The sequence below is a fragment of the Gavialis gangeticus genome, unplaced genomic scaffold, assembly GCF_001723915.1.
Source record: "Gavialis gangeticus isolate Ggan-Ray unplaced genomic scaffold, GavGan_comp1, whole genome shotgun sequence".
Taxonomy (NCBI): Eukaryota; Metazoa; Chordata; order Crocodylia; family Gavialidae; genus Gavialis; species Gavialis gangeticus.
The window spans coordinates 60,153,267-60,164,505 of NW_017729033.1; the positions used below are offsets into that span (position 1 = coordinate 60,153,267).

Consider the following 11,239-nt stretch of genomic DNA (forward strand, 5'->3'; position numbering starts at 1 on the left):
GCCCCTAACACTGTGCTCAGGTGGCCACAACACTGAACTTGCCTAGCCCCACTGCCTCTCAACTCTCCTCTGATGTTAATAACCCACCTGCAGGCAGGGGCTGGGATTTTCAGACATCCCTCCTCACCTTTCACCAGGGCGGTAACTGGCCTGGCATTTCTGGGGGACTGTCCCACCAGGCCACCCGTCCTTGGCAGGGCACAGTTTACAGTCATACCCAGGCCCAGGAGCCTCCTGCAATCCCCGTAGCTCCTCCCTTATTTCCAAGATGTTCCTGAGCAGCCATTCAGCCAAAGTTGTCTTTCCAGTCCCTAACAAAAGATTGCTGCTCTATCTCTGAAGTCCTGGGTTAAAATGGAGGCTTTTCTGCCCTCTCCTCCAATCCCAGGGCCCTCCTGGGGTCATGTGGTAACCTCATCAAAGCTAGCACACACCTGCCAGCTGTTCTACTGCCAGCTCCAAACCTTAAAGTGGCAGGCACCAAAGGTGCTCTCCACAAGTACCTTTAGATTGCTTCAGGCCTTTTACTCCATGTGCATAGGCCAGGGCAGGGGTGAGGACTGGATGCTGATGTTGATTCTGTTCCTCCCTCCAAGAACATTAGAATCTTCTAGGTTTCCTACGTGTTTGCATACACATATTAGAGTCCCACTGAGCAAAGACTGTTTCTATATATGTACATCATGTATAGAACTGACTTTTTTTTAAATAGTGGTAACAAGGGTTCATTGGATACTTCATTAAATGACAGACTGAAGTCTTACTTTTTCAGCCTGGCCTTTGTTGATGGAGAGTGAAGATGAATCTCTACTTTGGCTTTTTAAAAGGCTTTGGAATTCATAACAAATCAATTCTGTATCTCTGAATGGGAATTTTCTTCTTGCAGACTTCAGTGAGATCAGACCCCAGTGATATGCAGTTCTCAGCAATGAAGACTGATGAAAGAATATCAACCAGAGAAAGCACAGTAAGAAATCAATAAGAAACCAGTACATAACACCATTTAGCACCTCTCAGTTCAAAATATAAAGAGAAGAGTCCACCACATTTAATGTATATATGTTACTTAAAAGGATTAGACATTTTTGGAACAATAATCTGAATAAAAAACCCAACAATTTAAAGCCTCAAACAAATGTAAACTAATTGTTATGCTATCTTTAGAAGAAGAGTTTAAAATAATAGTAATTCTTAAACGTTTTGGCCATGTAACCCTTTAGTTGTATTCCTATTTAAGAACAAATCATTTTAGGAGGTTACAGCTAGAGACTGGCATAGGCCAAATATCTGAATTCATGCACATCCAAATTTTCAGAAGTTGGATGCTTGGAATGTTGAGATGGCTCTTGTTATACATCAGAATGGATTTGGGTGTCAACAGTAGGGCATATTTTTGGTTTGTTTGAAAGCACCAGCTATGTCAGACAGGGTTGTTTTTTTTGTTTTCTAATTCTAATACTGCTAAAATAGAAATTAGAAGGAAAAGTGCTTCCTTTTTAAATTAAGGGCTAGCAGATAATGTGAATTGAATTGGATTTTAAAATAGTATTTTCTTTACAAGGGTCAGTCAAAAATAAGGCATCTTGCTAAAGCACATTTTATTGTAGCCTAAGTACATTGATCATTGGATCACTTTCTTTGTGGTCCCTTTGCTTGTAAATGCTCTTCTGCCAACATCTGACTCAGTTTCTTATTCCTTTTGAAAAGGAATATTCAGACTGCTCCTGAAAGTATGCTTATACTGCCATTTGTACCTCATCCTTGGACTTGAATTTTCTTCATCCCTAGATTCCCATTAGAGAACTGGCAGGCAAGGTTCTTTGAGTAGATGTGATATATTTTATTAGACCAACTGAGTAGTTGGAAAAAAGGTCTTAGCAAGCTTTTGGGTGTAGTCACCCTTCTTCAGGCATAGGGAGTCTCTGCAGGTCTGAGACTCCAAGAAATGAGAGAAGCTAAAAGTGTAACAGGATGCCAGTGAGAACGTAAAATTGCCTATGTCCTGCCTAAGTCCTTAGATCAGGGGTGGGCAAAGTACAGCCCACAGGCTGGATTCAGCCTACCAGGCCATTCTATCTGGCCTGTGGGACACCTAAAAGATTTAAAAGATTAAGATTTATCTGCTTGTCACTGCCTGTCAAAGATTACAGGAGCCAGAGGAAGTAGGACCTGGGGGGAGCCAGGAGGATGCACCAGCAAGGGCAGTTTGGCCCCTCCCCCCACCCCCCAACCAGCTGTTTCTGTCTGTGTGGCAGCCGGCTGCATTGCCCGACCGTGGGGCTGTGCCAGTACCCCAGGGCCAAAAGTGGGAGGGGGGTGGTTGTCTGCATGTGTGTAGTGAGAGGCACACTGTGTGTGTGTATCCGTCAGTCTGTGCAATGAGGGAGAGAGAGGCAGTGTGTGTGCGTGTGTGTTTGTCTGTGCAGTGAGGGAGAGAGAGATCAGTGAGGGAAGCAGTGTGTGTGTGTGGTGAGGGAAGCAGTGGTGTGTGTGTGTGTGTGTTTATAGAGTGAGTACCACAAGCACACCCCACCATACACATACACCCACACCCCCTTTCACTGCCATCCATGCAGACTCACATACACACACCCCAGCCATGCTTCCCCCCCCATGTGCCCCCACAAACCCCATACCCACCCACACCCTATATATCCACACACCCACATGCTCCCTCACCCCACACCCCCCCCACACCTATCCATCCTCCCCCACAATGTAGAAGACTAAGACTTCATTTTAAGTTGTTGTGCAATCACCTCTATGTACACTACACAAACACACGTAAATCAGGACAACACATTTTTTTGAAATCAAACTAATGAATGTTGCAGATGTTTGTTTTTAGAATAAAATTTGGTATTTTTCTGGTTCTGAGATGGCAAAACCCCTTGCTGAAAGGAGCATTTCTGGGGGCAAGGGGTGGGACTTCTGGTCCCAAGATGGCGGCCAGGGACGGGGCACCTGGCAGGGCTATCGATGTGGCCTTCGACAGCTTGCCAAAACTCAGTAAGTGGCCCTCCACCCAAAATAATTGCCCACCCTTGCCTTAGACCAACACGGCTACAACCAAAAAATGAGCAACGTGGAAGATACCAAATTTTTCCGTCTGAAATGGAAACTTCACAACATGAAGAAAAAAGAAGCTAACCTCAACAAAGACATATACTTTCTAAGCCTATGCAAGAAACACAACCTCATTCCCAAAGGCCTGAACATGTACAATCCTCTAACCACCACACACAACTCCAAATAGGCTTTACATCTCTGCAGGGGAATTTCAGAAAAACTTAGAAACCATCTCCTTCACATACGCTACTCCAAAAGAAATCACCTCAAGAAGGAAATCAACACATGCTACAAGATATGAATCCAGATCTTTCCAGACATACAGCAAGAGTATGAAGGATTTATTACAGCATCCATCCAATGCAAAAAGAAGAAATGGAACCAATTAATACAGGAATAACTTTCCCAGCCACAAAACAATCCTCAGAAGAACACCAACAATACTGTATAACATTCCAACATCATACTCGGCACAACAGAAGAAATCAATCAACGCTCTAACATTATCAATCTCTTGACACACACACTTAACCAAAGCTGAAAAATCTGTCCTCTCCAAAGGCCTTAAGTTAGGTCCAGAAAAACACCCAAATAAGATACTACAATGTGGAGAGCTAAAAGAATTTTTTTTGATGCCTCTGAAGGAATATGTCCACAACCAAAAGGAATTCAACACAAATTCATCCTGTGACAACATCGATGGAAAAATCAATGCAGAAAAATAAAAAAACCCCCTCAGCTTGGGCAGCTAACAGTGGGCAAAATTCAGACCTCAATTGCTACATCGACTGGTTCAGAGAAAGAATGAACAATGAAATACTCACAAACACCACTATAACAACCCAGAAATAAGGGCCATAGAATCTCTAAGATCCAACCACCAAATAGTAATTAAACCAGCAGATAAAGGAGGAGCTATAGTTATATGTAACCATGAAGACTACATAGAAGAAGCCAACAGACAACTCTCTGACACTACCTACTATAAAAAACTAGAGGAAGATCGTACTCCCCTTTTCTCCTCAAAACCACCATTACATCATTTCCATTGGAACTACAATAAAACTTCAGACCCTGATCCCTCCACTATCCAGGAACTTTTTACCTGCTCTCTCAAATCCACAAACAAGGTACCCCTGGCAGACCTATCATTTCAAACCATGGAACCCTAACAGAAGAAATATCAGGTTTCATCGAATCCATCTTAAAACCACTCGTCACCCAGAGACCGAGTTTCATCCAAGATACAACTGACTTCCTACAAAAACTCAAAAACCTAAATCACTTTCCCAGCAATACCCTCCTAACTACCATGGATGTCACTAGCCTATACACCAGGATCACTATCCCACACCAGGATGGCATCCAAGCCTGCCTCAAATATCTACAAGAACGAGATTACAGTCCAGAGTACAGACCTGAGGATATCACTGAACTCATATACTTATGAACTTTCGTTTCTACACAGAAGAACTTGTACAATCTTGTCTCCAATGCCTGATGAAGGGTGTTTGTGCCCAAAAGCTTGCAATTGACATTGTTATTTTTTTTGCAAAAATCTTGTTGATATAATAAAAGATGTAACTCTCTACTATGAGTCCTGATTGCCTTTCCCTCTAGACCAATATGGCTACAGCCTGGATACCTATACTTCGTCCTCACACACAACAACTTCAGTTTCAACAACTAACACTTCCTCCAGGCTGTGGGCACCAAAATGGCCCCACACTATGCCAACCTTTTTATGGCCCACCTAGAAGAAGACTTCCTGAAGAACTGCACCATCAAACCCTTACTATACCTGAGATACATAAATGACATCTTCATCATTTGGACTGAAACCCTGCAGTCTGATTGCCACCAAAAATTTAACAATCATTACCCCTCCATCAGACTATTGCTTGAACACTTTAACACCAACATTTCCTTTTTGGACACCATGATCAATATCCAAGCTAGTAAAATTCAAACTATCATATATAAGAAACCCACAGACCAACATACATATCTACACAGAACCAGCAATCACCCTAAACACACTAAGAAAGCTGTGAGATACAGCCAAGCTCTCTGATACCACCAAATTTGCAGGGAATACCCATGACCACCTCTTCACAAATCTCAAAACGGCCTTCAGCCAACCAGGACACTCCTCCAGAAAGAGAGATTGCACTTTTGAAAGAGCCACCTGGACACCACATGAAGATTTGCTGCCAAATGTCATACCATTATTTATGACATATCACCTATCCCTGGAACCTACACAGCAAATCCTCAAACAATTGTAACCTATACTAAAAGAAAACCCCTCTCTTAAAAACACTATTCCGGGACCACCTATCCTAGTCGTCAAACAAGCACCGAATCTCACTAACCTCATCCCCAGAAGCAAACTCCCTATGGCCAAAACCACAATGAATGGATCCAGACAATGCCAGGACAAGACATCAAAACCTGCCAACCCATCTCCACCACACCCACTATAAATACATCCCACAACAAAACCATCAGCATTCCTGGATCTTATTGCTGCACTTACAGACATGTAATATATTTCATCCAGTGCACCAAATGCCCTGATGGAAAATATGTTGGAGAAACCAAACAACAACTGTACACCAGAATGAACGTACACCAAAAATCTATCAAAGACAAGAATATCCAATTACCTGTGGGTGCCCACTTCTTGCAAGATAACTGCACCCTCTCCGATCTTTTGGTTCTAATCATCCAAGGGAACTTACAAAACACCTTCCGTTGATGAGTGAATGAACTTCATAAATGTACTGGATACAAAAAATCATGGACTCAATAGCTTTTATGACACATTACAACTTGCCTGACATCTGATTCAACAGGTACCTTTCTGACCTGACCTCTTACATTATTCTTCCCCCCACACACGTTTTCTCTCCTCCCCTCACCTATTTTTTTGCCCTTTGTCTCCCTGATTTCCTACTATTTCCTTTTTCATTAAGAGCCTCTTCCTTACCCAGTATTATTACCTCTGTAAGGTTTCCCTTTGGCCTTTTTTCCCCTTTTCTCTTCCCTCTCCGCTCTCTGCTTTACCTTTTGTCTTTCTAATCTCTACCTTTTACATTCTCACTGACATCCTGCCACACTTTTAGCTTCTCTCATTTCTTGGAGTCTCAGGACAGCAGAGACTTCCTGTGCCCCGAAGAAGGGTGGCTGCGCCCAAAAGCTTGCTAAGAACTTTTTTCCAATTACTCAGTTGGTCTAATAAAAGATACCACATTTACTCTAAGAACCTTGCCTGCGTATGTCCTTAGACCAACACAGCTAACCAAAAACCCAGTAATATTAGAGAACTGAAAAGTCATTTGAAGCAAGGTCAGGACTAAAGGGATGAGAGAACCTCAGCTCCAAGAGTCATCTTTTTATAGCTTCTGTGACTATGTGGGCAAGTTTCCTCATGGTAGAGGAGTATTTCAAAGCAGGAATGCTGCTGAAATAATTACTAGCTTTAGATTTTCACCGAGCAAGTTGCAGTCATTCTCTCTTCACAATGATCCTTTTGCTTAAGTCTGTTACAAGTGCAGTTTTAATGACTGACCAAAATCGTCAGAAAGAATTTGTTGCCATCATACTCCCTGCAGCCAAAAACAGGTCACAGAACTTCCTTGTATTGGATATCTGTAACACCTTTACATTACTGTGGGGCATATGATATGGCAGCAAAGTCAGCAGTCATAGTCTTCATCTTTCTGGTGCTGGCATTCGAACAGTCTAACTAATTATGTTATTAGTTATATTTCCTATATTAACTTCAGATGTCCTAATCTTTTTTGAATGACCCTTGTAAAAAGTGTTCTTATGAGTCTATTTTAATGTATAAGCCCGAAGCATGACTCTACAACAAATTCTCCCTTGTTCTTACAAGTGTTTTGGTCTTGTCTGGTGGTATTGTTTCTTTGGTCACTGTGGAATGTAAAAAAGTAAGCACACTGAAAATGGTTCCTTTCTTTCCCTAGAGACAAAGTTCAAAACCTCTGGGGTTACTCCAAATAAGAGGCATTTGATCTGAAATTGTAGATCTTCCTAATTTTAAGGCTGTGAATTTGTAAAAGTGACTAGGATCATTGCATTATTTGATATATTCAGCAATGTTACTTCTTTAAAAGTTTTGTTTATATCCCTGCACCCCCAAGAAGTAGTTCTGTGTATAGGTTTGAGATACTTTTTCCTTCCACCATAGAGGTGACAGTTCTCAATCCAAAAAAACATTTTATACTTACAATTTTAAAATAAAACGTAACCCGTAGTCTTGGACCTTAAGCTGAATTGTAAAAGAGTAGTGGAAGTAGAAAGTATATATTTTTCCAGTTAAAAAAAGTGTCTCAATGATGCTATTCATATTTTGAGTTTTCATTTTTTTCTATTGCCAGATAAGTGTGGTTGTGGGCAAGAAAACGTTGTTTCTTTTTAATTTGAATGATCCTGATAACCCAATTGATCTGGAATTTCAGCAGCGTTATGGCAACATTGTGACTTATAGATGGTGAGCCAGCAATAATATCCTAATGCATGTTTTATTTTTTAACACTTTGGGCAATTATTTTAACACCGGTATAACACTGTCGCACCAAGATGTTTTATTAACACGATATTCTTTTCTAACTAAGGGCATCTATAATGACTTTCATTTGAAAATCCTGTTACTTAAAGAGCAGTATTGTCTAAATGCAATAATAGAGACTTGGTGCTATACTTGTTCACACATACTACCAGAAGGGCATGCTTACTAAGTAAGTGAAATTGGGGGCCTTGCAGCATGGTTTCTGTTTGGATGAGAAGCTGGTGAGACAGTCTTTCTGTATTATTACTGTTATTCGGGATGAGAGCAGGTTACATTAAGAGGATGCAGTAGGTAGGCAGTCCTCTTTTGAAAAAAAGGCCTAGAGAGCATTCTTCAAAAGCTGGTGGCTACCTCCCTTCTCTTTTAGTTGTTACATTGCAGTTTCTTCCATCTATCCAGATAGCATAGCACCAACATCTGTATCCAGCACTTGGAATCTCTAGGGAATTGTGTTAGCTGTTATTTCTTATCTTATGGGCATGTGCGGGCTGGGGTGGCATGGACACCAAGACATGAGGTTGACAGCCCAGGGGTCACAAGTTCAAAGCCATAGAAGAAGTGCTCACATCATGTCCCTGTTATGTTCTAACAAGTCTGTGAACTATGCTAAATACTGTTACACAAAATCATAGGAAAGGTTCCTGAGTTATAACAATCCTGTATTGTTGCCCTTAATATGAAAAACAGATGAACAGCCTAATTACAAATATACACAGCAAGCTTTTGAGGGTTTCTTATATTCATACAATTATATACATGCAGATTTACAAGGCCATGTCCATTTTGCTTTAATATAGCTGAATCTGGAAGGCTTCTCTCCTAAAGAGACTTAGTATGACAGTGATGCTATATTAGATTGACTCCTAGCCATGAGTAATGTTCAATTATAATATTGAAAACAAGGAATATTTGTCTATAAATGTTGTGTGGCACAGGGTTTTTTTTAATTCTAAGTATATTTTGGTTATTTTTTTCCTGCAATGATGACCTCATTGTGGAAAACACACATTGCAGCCCAAGAACAAAATGTTTTTTTGTGTGTTCTCCATGAGGAGTTTAAATCCTGACCTATATGTTGCACTGCTGTTTGTGAAGTCTACTTCCCAGTCATCTTTCTTAGTTGTTCTTTTTGTTATAGGTATGGCGATGGCTACATTATGATTGGCTTCTCTCGTGGCTGCTTTGTGGTCATTTCTACACACATTCGAGAGATTGGTCAAGAGATCTTTCAAACTTCCAACCATAAGGATAATCTAACCAGCATTGCAGTATCACAGTCGCTAAATAAAGCTGCTTCATGTGGAGACAACTGGTAGGTCACACTAGTTATGCAAAAAAATTCTGAAATAGAAAGTGACTTAAAGCGAATACTATCATTTACTCATCATAACTTTTGATATTTTTTGCTCTTTTGTTGACACAATACCTAAGTACTAAAGCATCAGCAAAACATTTTAATTGCTGTGAGATGCACATTTCCCAACAATCTTCTCATTAGCAGTAGGAGACAGTGTTCAAATAATTCCTCTCTGATGCTACTTACGTAATTTGATCTGTCTGTTGAACACTAAACATGTGTTTCACAAGTTTTTGTATAACATTGGATTATATCAGCATAGTGTGAAAATACCCATGCTCAGATACAGAAATTGGTCTAGCCATGGCCGATGGAGTCTAATATAGGTTAATTTACCTTCATATAAGGAACTTTATAGAAGTGTAACTTTACCCTCAGTTAGGTGTTCTACTGGTTTTAACTAGGTCAGTTTCTAAAGAGTGATAAAGTATGTCCATTGTAGTACAGCATAGAGATACCAAAGATGGCTTCCCAGCAGAGTGCATCAACCTACACAGAGCTTTGCTGCTTCTGGTACTAGAGCTCTAACTCCTTATTATGGCTAGAGTTGCAAAAGTGTAAAGATGCTTGTTGTATCAGTGAAGCTAAATTAGCAGCCACCAGCTATACAGGTATGCAGACTGGTATACAGGTGTAACTGGGAATTTGGGGGGAACATTCAACTTCAGCTATATCAAATTTTTAAGCTCATACAGAACTATAAAAATTGTGGGCAGATATTTCTTTATTATCCCATGCCAAAAATTGACTACTTAGCCAATAGTAAAATCTATAAAGCATTTAGCATGCCGAGAATCTCAGCTCCTTTTACAGGGCTGCATAGACTCATCTGGTGTCAGTGGCCTCTACCCTGGCAATTTGTGTTGGTTACAGGTTAGCTAATCAACATATAAAACTTGCTTAGGCAATCCCCACCACCTAGATATAGCTGCTCTATTGTCTCTTCAGATTTCCAACACACCTTGGAAATCCCTTGGGCATTTATGAAAGATCACCTCCTTTTGATCCTTTTTTTATCTGAGAGACTGTGTGAGGGGCTTCATATTTCATAGATTTCATAGACGCTAGGGTTGGAAGGGACCTTGAAGATCATCAGGTCCAGCCCCCTGCCTCAGGGGCAGGAAGTCAGCTAGGGTCAAAGGATCCCAGCAAGGTAAGCATCCAAACGTTTCTTGAATGAGTCCAGAGTAGGTGCCTGCACCACTTCTGGAGGGAATTTATTCCAGGCCTTGGGGGCTTGGACAGTAAAGAAGCTTTTCCTTATGTCCAGCCTAAAACAGTCATGGAGAAGTTTAGGATCATTGGTCCTTGTTATTTCTTCGGGCGCTCTGGTGAGCAGACGTTCCCCCAGATCCTGATGCACACCCCTTACATACTTATTAGCAGCCACCAGGTCATCCCTGAGCCTTTCCAGGCTGAAGAGTCCCATGGCTTTCAGCCTGTCATCATAAGGCCTTTTCTCTTGCCCTCTGATCATGTGTGTGGCTTTCCTCTGGACTCTCTCAAGCTTCTCCACATACTTTTTGAATTGTGGAGCCCAGAATTGGATGCAGTACTCCAGCTGCAGCTTGTCAAAGCCAAGTACAGCGGGAGGATGACATCCTGAGATTTACTTGAGAAGCATCTATGGATGCAGGGTTTTGTTTGCTTTACCAGCTGCAACATCACATTGGTGGCTCATGTTTCATCTTGTGGTCAATCATAACCTCCAAGTCTTTTAGCTGTGATGCTAGCAAGCATAGTACTGCTGAGCTTATAAGCCACACACATGATCAGAGGGCAGGAGAGCCTGCAGGAGGTGGCAACTCTACAGGCTCTACTGGGGCTGCAAGAGGTTCGTACCTGTTGCCAAGCCACAGAGGGGCAGGGACCTCAGTGCAGCTGGCCCTGGGGCCGCTGACCACCTCGGTCCAACCCCCTGGCTGGACAATGTGGGAGATCCCCGAGTCCTCCCTTGTCCTGGAAGGTGACCTTGGTCTACCCTCCGCCTCCAGGGGGTGATGCCTAGATCATATATAATAATTGTCATATGTATAAGTTATATCAGAGTGCATACCTCAATATTCATCCTAAGATCAGTTGAAGACTGAGAAGTTGTGTCCTATTTCTGCCAAGATACACAGTTTGGTTCAATAGAAGATATCGTTTAATTTTACTAATATCTCTGTCCACCACCACCCTCTGGATTGCAGATTGGCTGAGGGGTCGCACTCAGA

At 41.5% G+C, this 11,239-nt stretch overlaps 1 protein-coding gene across 3 annotated transcripts in view; it reads left to right on the plus strand.

The window, feature by feature from the left end:
- WDR19 (WD repeat domain 19) overlaps nt 1-11,239 on the plus strand; it is a 119,434-nt gene that overhangs the window by 26,688 nt on the left and 81,507 nt on the right. For all 3 annotated transcript variants that reach the window (XM_019526098.1, XM_019526096.1, XM_019526097.1), the window contains exons 7-9: nt 887-967; nt 7,476-7,588; nt 8,805-8,978. In XM_019526098.1, coding sequence (XP_019381643.1) covers nt 887-967; nt 7,476-7,588; nt 8,805-8,978 — 368 coding nt within the window. The remainder of the gene's footprint in view (nt 1-886; nt 968-7,475; nt 7,589-8,804; nt 8,979-11,239) is intronic.